At 36.8% G+C, this 15,132-nt stretch overlaps 2 protein-coding genes across 2 annotated transcripts in view; one reads left to right on the forward strand and one right to left on the reverse strand.

Moving 5' to 3' along the window:
• Positions 1 to 11,335, forward strand: part of jhy (junctional cadherin complex regulator) — a 29,555-nt gene extending 18,220 nt beyond the window's left edge. The window contains exon 9 of the mRNA XM_057320266.1: positions 11,241 to 11,335. The gene's annotated coding sequence lies outside the window, so the exon portion shown is untranslated. The remainder of the gene's footprint in view (positions 1 to 11,240) is intronic.
• On the reverse strand, positions 592 to 2,364 carry lim2.1 (lens intrinsic membrane protein 2.1). Its single transcript, XM_057320268.1, has 4 exons — positions 2,179 to 2,364; positions 1,673 to 1,822; positions 1,254 to 1,388; positions 592 to 938 (listed from the first exon to the last, which is right to left on the reverse strand). The coding sequence occupies exons 1-4, from the start codon at positions 2,351 to 2,353 to the stop codon at positions 877 to 879; spliced, it is 522 nt and encodes a 173-aa protein (XP_057176251.1). The 5' UTR covers positions 2,354 to 2,364; the 3' UTR covers positions 592 to 876.
• Positions 11,336 to 15,132: the final 3,797 nt, after the last annotated feature.

The following is a 15,132-nucleotide window of genomic DNA, read 5'->3' on the forward strand; positions in this document are numbered from 1 at the left end:
TTGTTCTTTACCTTTTTAACTCGACAAAGTGTCTCCGACTGTTTTACTCAACGGTGTAATGTGATTTTGGAGCAGTGTAATTGAAACCAGTTATTGACAGACACGTGCGCCCCACACTGCTTACAAGTTGCTTTTATGGCAAAAGTAAATGTACTAATGGTGATGGAATCGCCTTTACTTTAGAAGTCGATAGAATCCGCACCCAGAGGCAGTTAAGCAGCTTTTAATAGCCATTTAATCAAGTGAAATTGGGAGACAGCACGCCACTGCGTCGGACCTAAGCGGCGCATTTCTTTAAGAGGCTTGTGGCATTAGCGCCTGCACCTTATATATTGAGAGAGAAAGAGCAATTTACCTGCTAGAGCAGTTTATTGTTTAATGTAAGAAGAAAATGTCTTTGGCTATAAGTTAAAAGCTGTTTTATTGCTTTGCTTGTCCCATTTTAAAACCATTGGAACATTTTAAAATGGCCTAATCGTTTAAAAGAAACAATATAACTAACTACATTTATTGCATGTTGCTGAAACCAAAAAACGTTTTTCTATATTGAACAAGTTACCATTTCTATTTTATTGTTATAATAATAAGAAAGAAAGAAAGAAAGAAAGAAAGAAAGAAAGAAAGAAAGAAAGAAAGAAAGAAAATTGATATTGATCAATGAGTGATATATTTGCAAGTAATCCTCAGGCACAGTGTTGTCTTTAATTGAACAATGTTTAAAAAATTATTTAGGCTATTGTCAATGGCATAAAATACATTTACACATAGTTATATTGTCAAATTCTTTATTTAAAATTTGATTTGCTCTTTTTTCATGACCTCGGGTTGTTTATAGTAAAATGGCAACCAGCATTGAATGTAATAATGGCCTTTCTTCTAACGAGGATTTGGACTTCTGGGGCATTCATGCATCCGGTATGCACACATATAGAAAATTCCTGAATAAACAGAGGAAAATAATCTTATAAATTTAACCACAAACATTATAAAGTGAATTAGCATATTGCATTATTATGTTAAACACATGTTTTTGTTGGTGTGCAGACAATATTTAGTCATTTAAATGTAGATAATCAAATAGTAAAAATGAGCTACTCTTACAGTTTTACACATTACAGAAAACAAAAGCATGCATAAGTATGTGGTAAATTTAAATGTTATGTACTTTGTTCTTTAAATATCATACAAAGACATCTAAATAAAATGACTGATTTAGATGTGCTATTTTTAATTCGAAATAAATTGATCATTACCTGAAAAGAAAGTGAGCACAACAGACACCCAGCCAATGATGTAGGACCAGGAAAACCTCCAGTTACCATAGCGTTTACCATAGTAATTTATTGTAACTCCAGTGTAAACAGCCATAGCCAGAAATACAAAAAAGCCTTGTGGGGAAAAAGGACAGAAGCATAATTATATTGAAATAAAATGTTGAATTATACTTGTAATTTCTATGGCATTTTTGAACATTTATCATTACAGTGTCCATGTTACACACTGCAATTTAATATTGCAACAATTTATTTATCACTTTACATGTAACTAGTTAAAATCACTCTGTAAACATCATATTATCATATTTCAAATGATCTACAAACGCTATTTGTATATGCTATACTGTAAATGTTAGACCATTTAAACATAAACATAAAATGAGAAGACAACTTACATGAGATAAAGAACAGAATGCCTGCAGCAAAGGTTTTATCAAACCTGTCAAAGGAGGAGTAATGGATGAAAGCCATAATACCGACGATGATGCCAATAAAGCAGGCCAACAGAGACAAGATCATGAATGCTCTTGTAGCATCCCAGTATGCTGTAAACACATACACAAAAACAAGTCAGAAGGTCAATGGCTCATGAAAATTGACTGTAGATTGTTTGTAAATGCACGGCTGTGATTTAACTGCAAAAAATTTTGTGTTCAATTCTAAAGAAAATACAGTAAGGAATAAGCCATAACGTTCAGTGTTCTTTGTACTCCTAGCAAATTATGCAATAAAACAACACACATTCAGATGTGCCTTTGATGGTATTTACATATATTAATATCCATAAATAATTTACATTTTCATTTTGCCAGTGAGTTTGCAAATGAGGAAAAATGAATGTCCAGTTGCCTGGGGTTCTCCTGTTTGGTTAGACATTGTAAACCCTGTTTGGAAATCTCACCAATGCTGTCTGTGTGTGTGAAGCATTTTCCAGGCATGCAGTATCTCCACAGCCCCTGATGCATGTAGTTGTTTGAATGACGGTACTGCATCCAATAATCTGTTGCTGTGGAAACAATCAGGAGTATATTGCCCACTCCTGCACAAAACAGCCCTCCTCCCATGAAGCTGTACATTCTGCACCTTTACAAACAGACTAAAAACAAACGCACACATATTTATGGCCACATATACAAGCACACATAGGGCACGTGCATTAATGCACAAGCACACATAAAGGTCAGGGTTGAGCTAGCATCAAGAGACTGGTGTAGTAGATACCTCTCAGTAGCCCAGCGATTCACTCGGAGACATGTAAGTGTCTGTAATTGCATCGTAATGAACACATTACTTCCTCTGAGTGAGCTTGAGAGGCCAGTATCAGACAACTTCTCTCTCTCTCTTGCTCTCTCTTTCTCTTACTTCTTTTCAGGGTTAGGCTAACAGGGCTTTCATGTGAACTGGGTGGACAAGATTGCAGCTATAAGGCAATCCAGAAGACAATGCTTATTTTGAAATAGGAAGTTATGCCAAGTTTTTGTGTAACAATTTAGTCTGTCGACTGTGTGACAAGTACATTTTGTATATTTTAATTTTGATTGCTATAGGGTACGAATGACTTTACCTTCTCAGATTATCTAGAATATCACATTGAGGGAAAACGAATAAATGAATGTATGGAATCCTAGACACACAGAGAGAAAAGGGATGGTGGACAGCCTGGCAGAGACACCCATAGATTAGTATTCAGTAGAGGGCGCCACATAGTTTTCACCTCTCTAATTGGTTAAAAAATGGGTTTCATGCATAGGCATGTGAGCATTATTGACTGAAAATGTGAGCTATATCTAGAATACACTGAAGACTTAAAAAATGAAAATATATAAAACCATGACCTCATTCAAAACATACATTTTCCAAATTAGTATTAAAATGTATTTATGCAAAATGTTTTAAAAGTCTATACCAGTAGTTCTCAAACTGGGGGCCGTGGCCCCTGGGGGGCCCTGAGATGGATCCAGGGGGCCACAGATTTTGTGGCATTTTATGAAATATAGAAATTGATCATAGATTTTATGCAATCAAACACCAGAATTGATGTTCAGCATTGTATAACCGAATATGTTTTATATGTTTAAATAAAAATGTTAAATTTAAGATTATAAGTCTTTATTTGGGGGGCCGCAAAGCGATGCACTCTACACAAAGGGGGCCTTACAACAAAAAAGTTTGAGAACCACTGGTCTATACTATGCTTCTTATTTATTAATCCCCCCCAACATTGTTACTGTTATGGCCTTTTGAAATATCATGTATAAATGTACTAAGTACACTTTATATGCACTAAGTACACCTTATTTAAGTACACTTCCATAATGTACTTAAAACTTAAAAATAAAGTTATTCATGCTTCTATTCAAACTAGCACAGTTGAGTACACTTAAATATTCTTAAATTCATGCTTTTATCTACTTTAAGTATTTTTTTGTACAAAAATTAGTCTATATTAAGTACATTTAAGTACAGTAAGTAGTACAGTGCACTTTGTTCACCTAGGATAATTGTAATATTAATGATTATTGAAATTGTGTTTATGTTACACATATGATCATGAACTAGTGTCCATTTTTGGTTGACACGTCAACATGATAGGTGACGATTGTGCATCCAATTTAACATTTTGCGTTAAGAACCACAATGTGGACAAACTCTGTATTTCCCTTAACTTGTATATTGAGTATGATTCACTGAACAAAAAAAGAGAAAACAAAGTAATCTAAAAAATGAATTTCACTGATGGCATTATTTATTTATTTATTTCTGCAAGGATTTCAATAGATATCACCATTATACCATTATTGTAAATTATTTTGTCCATGATAATCATGTCATGAACATTTGATATTGTGACAGCCAGTAAACTATACACAATGCTCGGTTGTTTTAACTAATGGTTGGGTAAAATACGGGCAAAGCCAACCATTGGTTTAAATGAACCTATGTACATATTTAACCCCACCATTGGTAGAAACAAGCTGAGTTAACATTGCATTATTGAATTTTAGTCGCTGAATTTGACTTTTGTTACAGTTTTTCTCAGTCGCTTTGGAGCATTTCTCAGATCAGAAATGAAATTTTCAAAACTAGTTATTCAACCTTCACTTCATCTTGTCACTTGTGCACATCAGAAAAGTAGTTTCTTATTATTTTGAACAAGTTGCAATTGCTTTAGTACATTCATGCAATTGATTATGTACAATTGTCTGTTGTTTCCTACATTATCAGTTGCTATTGTCATGTTGCTCAAAATGTATCATATACTTCTCTGTGCAATTGTTTACCCCTCTAAACATCTAGTCATTTGTTCATCGTCTTAGTCATTCAATGCAAAATGGTTAGACCAGTTGTCATAATCTGTCAGGCATATTCAGTTTTCTTACACTTACAGTTGTTGATCCAAACTGTGACTATAGATTTACTTTGCTCACAGGTTGCTTTCACTGTTAGAAACTCAGATCCTTCATTCAACACATACACACACACACACACACGCACACGCACACGCAAACACATTACATCCGAAAATACTAAAAAAATAAAGCATCCGTTATATTGACAACATGGCTAAACATTTTGACTGTCTAGTTCACGAACAATGACACAAGGACTTGCCATTTTCACAGGACTGACATGTTCACTGATGTAAAAATGTAATTTTGAGAGATGTACTAAGGACTTTTAAAAAGTAACACACTTTTGCAGGAAATCCATGATATTGTGCAGTTTGTACAAATTGTTCTGAGAAATGCACAATTATTTAGCTAATTTTAAGAATGATTCGAGAAATGCGCCAAAGCGACTGAGAAAAACTGTAAAATGCAGATAAAGATGTTTGTGTAGTCATTTTATTTTTGAGTTTGTTTTTATTTTGAATTAAGAAAAGCCAGAAACACCAAACTAGCTAAAAACAAACCTGTCATCATTAAAGGCTAACTATCCCAACAAACTAGCCGATATTCTAGGAGTTAAAAGTAGTCACACTCACCTTTATTAACCCCCTTGACGAAGTCTAAATAAAATACGCCAGGACCTTATAATGGCTGTACAGGAAGCTTTCCAGCAGCTTTTAGCACTAGCGTTTAGCGGGTGAATAGAGAGAACAGGGGAAAGGCCACGCGTAGTACCAAAACAAAAGAAGACCAAAATACAGCCAATCAGCTATGGCTAGTTTTGTGATTTTGGAATCTGCTGAAGAAACAGAACTGATCTACAGAACCTGATGACTAGAGGTTTTCTATTGAGTGGGTGCCGCTAACCTCCCTATAGTTGGAAAGAGACAGAGCGGAAAATCTAGCTGTTGGGCCCAACAACCAACAATTAGATTTTCAGGACCAACTTTGAATTTTATTGTTTCTGCTTCAAACTTTTATGTTCTGCTACATACATGTGTGCAACTGTGATCTGTCCTGTGAAGTACTAACCACATACGTTGATGTTCAGCTTATATTTAACTAAAATGGCCTTAAGGGGCTCTAAACAGAGCATGTGGATTAAAATAATTCTAAATCCAATTCAAAATTTAGCCTGCCTGTCTTATGGCATTCATCACTTTGGCAAAAAGCATCTGCTAAATGAATAAATGTTCTCTCGTGAGCCAGATATAACATATAAGCAAAACTATAATAAACTGTTTGTTCTCAAGCCATTCCACGTTATTATTCAACCTACTAAAAAACCTCAGATTTCCTCTATTCTCCAGAGAATGCATACCATTTCAGCCTAACTTACAACCAGCCTATTGAGAATTAGCTTAGGTTTGCTTTCGCTGGCCCTTATGTGTGTTAGAGTTGTTTTCTCCTCCAGAAGGGTTCCTCTCGCATCTCCCGCACATGGTCCCGAAGATGAAAGGCTCACAGTGGATCCATTACCTGCATTAGAGCAAGTTGCTCTGACCAATTGACGACTACAAAATGCAACAGGAAAGGTTTTTTTTCAAAGATGTGAGTGCCGTACTTACGTCTAACTTCATTTTTATAGACCACCGCCTATTTTGTTCCATTTCAACTGAGGCAGCAGAGGGGCATTTGATATCATCCTGAGCTATCAAAGTGGACAATATGTCTCAGTGCGAGAAGAGCATTTCTGCTTCCAATGCAGCTGGCTTTTCAGAGGACGAATTTGTTATGACACATGTGTATTAAAGCAAACATTAATGATAACAAATGTCTGGCTACTTTGTGGATGCAGAGGAGAAAGAATATGCCAAACAGGCCTTGGGAGGATTCTCACAGGCTTTGTGTGGCAGTTGCATGCAGTTGAATGGAAAATAACAAAAATGTAATGTGGATGATAGATAGATAGATAGATAGATAGATAGATAGATAGATAGATAGATAGATAGATAGATAGATAGATAGATAGATAGATAGATAGATAGATAGATAGATAGATAGATAGATAGATAGATCTATTTGTTTGTCAACAGTATTCACATTTTCTCTAAAGCAGCATTAGGCAAATATATGTTCTGGTTTATTGTTATGTCAAAGGAAATCATTTATTTTTTCAGTGTCTCCCTTTCAGTGGCTTGCCCTTTCTTAATGGTCCAACACAAAAAACAGTTTCAGCTCTGACCCCTTAACATAATGCACACTGCCTGAGAAATGTCTTTGAATCCTTTAAGCTGCCAGGCGCATCCCCTTAAATGCCTAAATCAACTCTTTAGAATTTCATTTCGCAGCCCACGGTTGGCTAATTTGTACGGCAAGTGCTTTCAACATTTTCCCGGCATTTAAGCGACTGCTTTAATCAAAAGAGCATGCAGACGATTCTCCCCCCCATGCCCGCTCGACTGTACCGAGTATGGAATAAAACCCTTCCACTTAACCACTTAGATGAATATATCAAGAAACTAATTTGTCATTTTAATTGCGTGATTTGAAGAGACGCTGCCTCGCTTTGCCTCTTCCATTTTGGTAGCTTTTCAATGTGAGGCGCACATTAGATTGATCCATGAAAGACAGCAAAAATCACAACACTTATATCTTTTCATTTTGCCGTAATTAGATAATTGAAATTCCTGTCACTGTCTCTGCACTTTCGTAAAACACGAACGGCGTGCAAACACATGGCGTTTTTTTCTCTCGGTTGTTTTTTTCTAGTTACTTTTCCCCTCTGTTGTTTTGTTTCTTCCCCCTTTTTTACCAGAGCCAATCACTCACTCCATCTCCTGAATCCAGAAATAGCACAGTGCATGTCCATTTTGTTGAGATTTACCGGCCTCATTAAGTGATTGCTAGCCGAAATGACAGGGCACCTTTCTCTTGATACACTCCGAGAAACCCGGCTGCCTCGCATTAAGGACACATTACTCGAGCCCATTTTCATCCAGCTGCAAGGATATCCATTAAGGTGGCTCACAACCCTAAAATTTTCCATTTTCTCTCTCACTAAACTTGACTTCACATATTATTCCCTGCTCTGTTTTGTCATTTGCAGCCACAAATTATATCAGAGCGAGGCTATCTCTCTCAATGTTTTCCCTCCTGCCAGAGCAATTTGCCGTGACCGATTCTGAAGTGTCAAAATGGACACATCATTAGAGCTAACTATGACTGATGGATGCTTCCTCAGAAGTTCTCTTTCTCTGGAGTCTGCCAAGTTTTCAGTTCTGGAGAGAGAGGCGGAGTGTTACGAAATCATCTTCCAAATGGACACCTCAGGATTTTGTGTACAGTAGGGGTTGCACGAACTAGTCGACTAGTCGACATAAAAGTCCCAGTGAAATAAAAAATTACAACTCTTATTTTTTCATGAAATATTGCAGCGTTTATAGTAAATATAGCTTATTGATGTGGGTAATTTCCTTTTTAAAATTCATGTACCCTCATGATCTTCAGTTACAATCTGAAAATGCACTTCCGCCCTGAAATGACTATCCATCTCAAATGAAGTAAATTAGACGGCCTGGCCGGTGGATCCGTTAACTCCTCACCTTTAACTGTCAGTCTGCTGCCAGCTTCATTTCAAAATCAATGCAACAGCTGATTTTACACATCCAATCAATTCGTAGTAAAAAACGCAAGTCACGCCCACTAATTTTATCCTTTGAAATTCCTTTTACTCAGAAATGTGTCAGAACATCGCACTTCCGGTTCAGGTGGACTTTAATGATCTGACGCGACACTTAAAGCTTTATGTTGACTAGTTGCGGGTCATGTGATTTTTTGACACTGTACCTTTAAGAAGACCGTTGACTGTTCCAAGACACCTGCGCGCAGGACGGATTTCATTCCCACCCGCTTCAGCGGGATTCTGTCACACTCCCAGCAATAATATATCTTGTCCTGTTTTCGTCCGCAACATTCACGATTTGTTCAGACGCCGCAAATCAAACGTTTAAGTGAGCTGGCTTCTACACGCAGATCTTTTAATATTATAGGCTCTTTTTATACTTGTTCCTCATTTGATAAAAACATAAAAGAAACAGAAAATAAAAATGTTTCTCATTTTGGCTGCTGTGTCATGAGGTGTTTGTAAGTCCGTTATGATAAAGCGTCTGCTGCATTAGGCTAATAAATATATTGACGTTGTTCTTGTTCTAAAGTCATAGACCGTCACAAACAAACTCAGCACATTTTTCTGTTGTTTCATCAATTAGTGCACATGACACTTTCAGTTGACTTGTTGTAAATGTGAGGGAAGTTTGGTCGTGTGTACACACCCATCTTGTTGCAAAACATTCCCTAGCTCATATTTGGTTAATTAATGACGTCATCGACTAGTCGACGTCGACGCGACTTTTATCACATAGTCGACTTGAAAAAATCTGAGGTCGTTCAACCCCTAGTGTACAGTAGGCCTGCCAATTGCCAAACTAGGTCATATAAACTTAGAGTGTGAAGAGTAACTTATCACGTACTGAGTTTTTTGCAATTTTTTTGGTCGCTGTAAAGTATGTGTGGAGAGATCAGGGCTAGTTGTCATATTTTTCTGTGTAAGACAGTGTATGACATCGTTCAGTTCAAGTTTAGTTCACACAGCAAAAGTTGACCAAACTCACTCTCGAAAGTCCTGAAATTTAGGGGTCACTTCGGTTATTTTTGAGAGCTTTTGTACGTATGAATTTGTATTATCTCATTTGTATATTTTTGTATATTTTGTGCCATGACTTAGGTTTAGGGTCGGGGTTAGGAGTGGCGTTTGTCTTCATTACTGCTTTTATAAATATATGCAATTACTGCTACATTTAAAATAATCGTACATTTATTGTGATTCACTTTGAATGAATTATTGCTGTAACAATATAAGATTTTACTATAGATTGCCGAAAGATTTTACTATAATGATATTATCGAGATAACTATTGAAATTTTGCGATTTTAATAAATAAATAATGCTATCGGCTCTATTATGGCCAAAAGATTTTACAATATAATTATATTATCGTGATATAAAGCACACTCAAAATATAAGTGTATGGAGGCAGAGAGAGGGGGAGATTTTCTAACCCTTGGGCTCTAAAGGCAAAATTTGAAATGGGTACTAAATTATGAACAATATTATTATATGTGTAGTATTAACATGATATTGATAATCACTGATTCGAGGATGTAAATATCACAGTTATTGACAAAACTATACTGTAACACTCAACGTATGAATTCATATAAATTAGCCTCTTCATAAAATATTTGGAAAAGCTGGAATATACACTACAAAGCAATATTTCATCATTCCGGTGTTATTCAACTGCTACCTCTTCTGTGCAAGTTTAGAGTCCAAATCAAATAAAGGCCATTTTGCTTCCCAACAAAACAACAAACAGATGCTTTCAAACACATGAACAAATTTGAAAGATTCAACGCGGGCGTTTGGCAACACAATCACCTTAAGAGCCGCCTCTGCTCTGAGCACGCTCCCCGTCGCGTTGACATTCTCATTGCGTTTTACCCATTAATTCTGCTATTGTTGTTCCTGAGGTCTCATGGGGTCCTGCAAGGGGCTCAATAAGTAGCGCTTAACCAACCTCCTCTGTCCATTCAGCTTCAGTTAACCCAGACACAAGCCCAAGCCACGTTCCTGCCCCCGGTCAAAAGCCTTTATCACCCTGTAATAGTACGAGTCAATCACACGTTGCAAATCAGAGGCAGATGCAGATCGACCTCACCCAGACTCATTTTGCATTACAAGGGCGTCTAGGCGGACAAGCGCCCAACAACCTCGTTGGTGGAGACATGTTGCTAATTGAGTTCTCACTGATCATTTGATCCCTGTAAGTGAGCAAGAAGAAAAAAGATTCTGGTCTCATCTGACAGCAAAAGAGTGGAGAGTAATCCAGAGAGATGCAGTGACTCAAGGCTTCTAGCATCACACTGGAAGGCCTTTCAGCTGGCACCACGCAAAGGCGGATGACCTTTCTTTCAGCTAACGCTCAACGCCACGCAGAGTCATTGCTTTAAAAGCACTCCCTTGCTGAGAGAAGGAAAAATGCATGGCACAGGTTCTCATGAAAATGTATCCGCTAATAAAGCATTCAAACATTTATGGAGAGAATCGGAGCGCGGCCGATGTCAATAGCTTTTTTTGAGCGCATCGATTTTATTTCGCCTGAATGAATTGGCTCTTGATGAGAAATACACAAATCTACACTTCCATGAATTTGGGGATAATGCAAAACAAAAAATAAAACAAGGTCCAAATAGCAATAGGCTACTGTTGTAATGTAAAACCCTATGTGTGTGAAATGCTATTCAAAATTATAAACAAACAATGGCACTCCGACTGGTTTGGTCAGCATTGTTTGTGGCCCTGCTCAGTGTCACATAAAACTCTAAGTAAGCACACTTCAAATTAATTCAGATTGGTGTGATCTAATATGTCCCTCAGTTCCACATTTGTTCACGTCTCAGTGTTTTCTTCACGGGTCAGTAGAAACATCTCAGTGAAAGCCTTGGGTTTGTGTGACCTTCTCTTTACGTTTTTTTCTATCTCTGTGTAACCGTGTTCTTTTCAACACCTTAGACCTCTCCATTCAGCCCCTGCTGTCAGCGGGACTGAGCATCACGCTGGGAAGATCACGCGAGGTCAGTGAGAAACTGTCATGGGACACGCCGGCTTGGTTAGCTGCTCACTACCACGTACTGGCAGCATAGTGCCCTGATAAGTCTTCTGTTATTTGGTCTCTGTGCCCATCTGGACCTCAGGTAGGGAAATTATATCACAGTCAAAGATGAAAACAGGCCTTTTAGCAGTTCATGATTAGTCATCTTGTGTCTTCCACCAAGGCTCAATCATTCTCAATTCGCTAAATCCTGTCATTACATTGCTTCACTGTTATGGGTGACATACTACCAGAGAGATTACAGAACAACAAAACACTAACACTAAACACTAGGTCATTTTCAACCCAAAGGTGGGTCAATAAAGGGACAGACACAGTCTTTGGGTTTAAATTCAAAGGAATTGTTTCAGCCCCAAATGCTGTGTTATTTCGACCTAACAGTTGGGTTTGTCCCTTTTTGATGGGTTAAAAATAACCCAGCATTTTATAAAGAGTCTTGGCCTTAGCAAATTATATTGCCCAGACATTGCTTCTTACGATTTGCCTTTGCACCAGTGATGTTAGGTTTAGGGGCAGGGCTTCAATATTGCTTTTTCCTACTAATCATAGGCCTACACACAGTTTTTTTTACTATTTACATTGTGCAAATTCATACAAAGTTACCTTGTAAAATAGTTACAAATTATAGTGAAATTATGCTGTTAAATTCCTTAGGAGAAACATGAATAAGAAACAATGAGAATATTTTGACATACACTAAGATTATTATAATTATAATTAATTATCATTCACTCACTATTGATCATACAGTATATATATCCCATATTCACTCTAAAAATGCTGGGATCTTTAAAAAAAACTAAGGGGTGTTGGGTCAAAAAGGGATGAACCCAGAAGTGAACTCAGAAAATATTCATATTAAATATTTAATAAATGCAACATATTTAATACATTTATATAAAATATTTATATTTGAAAAGTTTCTATTTGACCCAACAGTGTGTTAAAACAACCCGGCATAAACTAATTTACAACCCAGCAGGTTGGGTTCATCCGTTTTTAACGTCTTTAAGAAAAAGATTATACGAAAAGAAATATCAGATGTGACATACACATCTATTTTGAGGCAAAGACAATACCCATTATAATAAATGTGTGTGTGTGTGTGTGTGTGTGTGTGTGTGTGTGTGTGTGTGTGTTCCAGCTTTTCGCCTTTAAATATGCAAATTAATAATAATAAGCCCAAATAATAAATAAATTCACTGATGGATCTGCTGGATGGAACACTGATGATGAACTTATTCTCCATTTGTAAGCATAACCTACTGTTAGTGGCTAATTAAGAGCCCATTTTCCACTAATCTACAATCCAAGTCTCTTTCAGCCACAGAACGACTGCTGCTACAGCACAAATGTGCCACTTTACCACGAGTCCAAGCCAACAGACATTAATTAGGCTGTTCATAGAGCAATCTCTTATCACCCCCCCCACAACCCTCTCTGAGTCACGTGGTCTGCACTTCCTTATTACTTCCCATTGACTCTCTGTTCAATAGTGGGAAAAAATTCTGTTCAACTTCTTAATGGATTCTGAATGAGGGGTCATTTACAAATGATGACTGCATTATTAAATTGAAGTGCCTACATGGAAGTTTAAATGTAAGTGGAAGTGCATTTTAACCTGTCATTTGGAGATGCTTTTCAAATCATTGAGGTTAGGGTCATACAGCCCTTGTCGCTAATAAACTCCCTGGATACCAAGGGTAACCCTGTCATTCGACTTTATTGTAAAATGAGGAATTAAACAAAGATAAGGAATCGCTGGTCATTATTTCTACAAGTTCAGTACATTAAAAGTCTATCAGGGATAAACAAGAGTAAAAATAGCTTGCCTCTATTGAAAGCAAGCATGAAGTAGCTACAGTTAAAGTAAGTTTGAATTACAAGAGGTCTACTGTATACTGAAACATAAATATATATAAATGCTTTATATAACCCAAGGCTCAGCACATATAAGTTTCATTCTCATATAGATTTATTACATTTTACTGTGTACTATATACTTTAAATTACGATGTGGCGATTAAAGCACTTAAAAATCGACAGGGAGGAGAATTTTGCCAGTGGTAAATGCACGAGGTTGGAAGTTTCTTGCAGCCCTATTGAGCTACTCAGCACGGCTTTAAAGGCAGATAATGAAGAAATGGAAAATGGAGCACAAATTGACCCTTTCACAGCGTGCTCCAAACATTTGTATGGGTACCTGCGGAGGCCATCCCACTTCCCATCAATAAAATAATTTAAGAACACATTATACTCCTTTAAAAGGTCCCATTTGTCTGACCAGGTGATTTTTAAAAGAGGCTTCGGATTAGAGACACCCTGCCTCAGGTACTTTTAAATCAGAACACAATCAATATGACTTAGCAGAAGCTTTGCTTAAATGAATATTATAAAAGAAATGCAGGTGATTTCGCTTGAATTTCTGCCTTATGAATCGCAAGTCAATAGAAGAAAAGAGTGGGAATATATTTTTTTCAGAGATATTTTATTTATTTGGTATACGGAAAACCTCGCTGTTTTTTTGTAATGTTTCACACAGACATCTTCCATTATAATCTTTCAGTCACTCATGGATGGGACATGGCAATTAAATATTGTGACAGAGACAGAGACAGAGAGAGAGAGAGAGAGAGAGAGAGAGAGAGAGAGAGAGAGAGAGAGATTGTTTACACACAAATGTAAACAATTTACACTATAGAGTCTAAGTCTAAGTTCTAGTTAATGACGGTTTCATCAGACGCACGAAGTTAACTTCTGGTCTGTGTTTGTTGATCGGTCTGACTAGTGGCTAATAATATAACAATTTATATTTTATTTCACTTTTATTCATATTAATTCATATTTATGTTTTATTGTATGATAATTGTATTAAATAAACAATTTGTTGTACACTCTAAAAAAAAGCCGTAAAAATAGGGCACAATATACTGTATTAATATGAAGGAATTTTCCGTGTTCATTTTTACAGTTGTTTTACCTGTATTTTACATTTTGCACTGCATTCATTTGCATTTTAGCATTAATGGAAATGTCCGTAAAATAAAGGAAAATGTACTGGTAATTTTCTGCCAGTACTTTATCTGTTTTTTTACGGGATTTTTTTTTACAGTGTATGGGTCGTGTCGCATTTAAGTTTAGCCAAGTAACGGTTCTGTTAACCCAAAATAATACTGGCTAGACTACTTTTAACTTGCTATAGCTAATGTAATTTACTTGTTATTTCTTTTGCTTGGTATCAGAAATTATCTACAGGGACTCTTTTCTTTGCGGATGTGTACAGGAAGTTAAATTTGGGCCACAAAAGCGTATATGCGCAGTAACGTTTGTTTATGTTGTTGCTTCGAAACCGTCTATAGACCATTTCGGATGACGTAAACAACACTGGTTCAACGCTGTTCCAGAAAAACTTCCTGTTTCAGTTCTTTAACACTACACAAATGAGAGAGTCGGACTCGTGACCAGAAGGTTGCCGGTTCGATTCCCAGGGCCGGCGGGTAACAACTGGGGTGCCCTTGAGCAAGGCACCTTACCCCTACTTGCTCCCCGGGCGCTGCAGTGATAGCTGCCCACTGCTCCGGGGGTACGTGTGTTCACTACTCTCTGGATGGGTTAAATGCAGAGGTCACATTTCGTTGCAAAACCATGTACATGGAACACCTTCGTACATGTGCAATGACAATAAATTGAATCTAAATCTAAAAAATCTAAACAAAATACAACCAACAGAATATTTATAACCAATTTAAAATGTTAAACTAATATCTTTAAGATTTATTTATATATATATGT

The sequence above is a fragment of the Triplophysa rosa genome, linkage group LG22 (assembly GCF_024868665.1).
Source record: "Triplophysa rosa linkage group LG22, Trosa_1v2, whole genome shotgun sequence".
NCBI lineage: Eukaryota > Metazoa > Chordata > Actinopteri > Cypriniformes > Nemacheilidae > Triplophysa > Triplophysa rosa.

Coding starts and splice junctions, on each gene's coding strand:
- lim2.1 (XM_057320268.1), bottom strand. CDS start 2,353: ATGTACAGCTTCATGGGAGGAGGGCTGTTTTGTGCAGGAGTGGGCAAT. Junction 1,389..1,672: donor CATTCTGTTCTTTATCTCAT/GTAAGTTGTCTT, acceptor TTTCCCCACAAG/GCTTTTTTGTATTTCTGGCT. Junction 939..1,253: donor TGTGCTCACTTTCTTTTCAG/GTAATGATCAAT, acceptor CTGTTTATTCAG/GAATTTTCTATATGTGTGCA.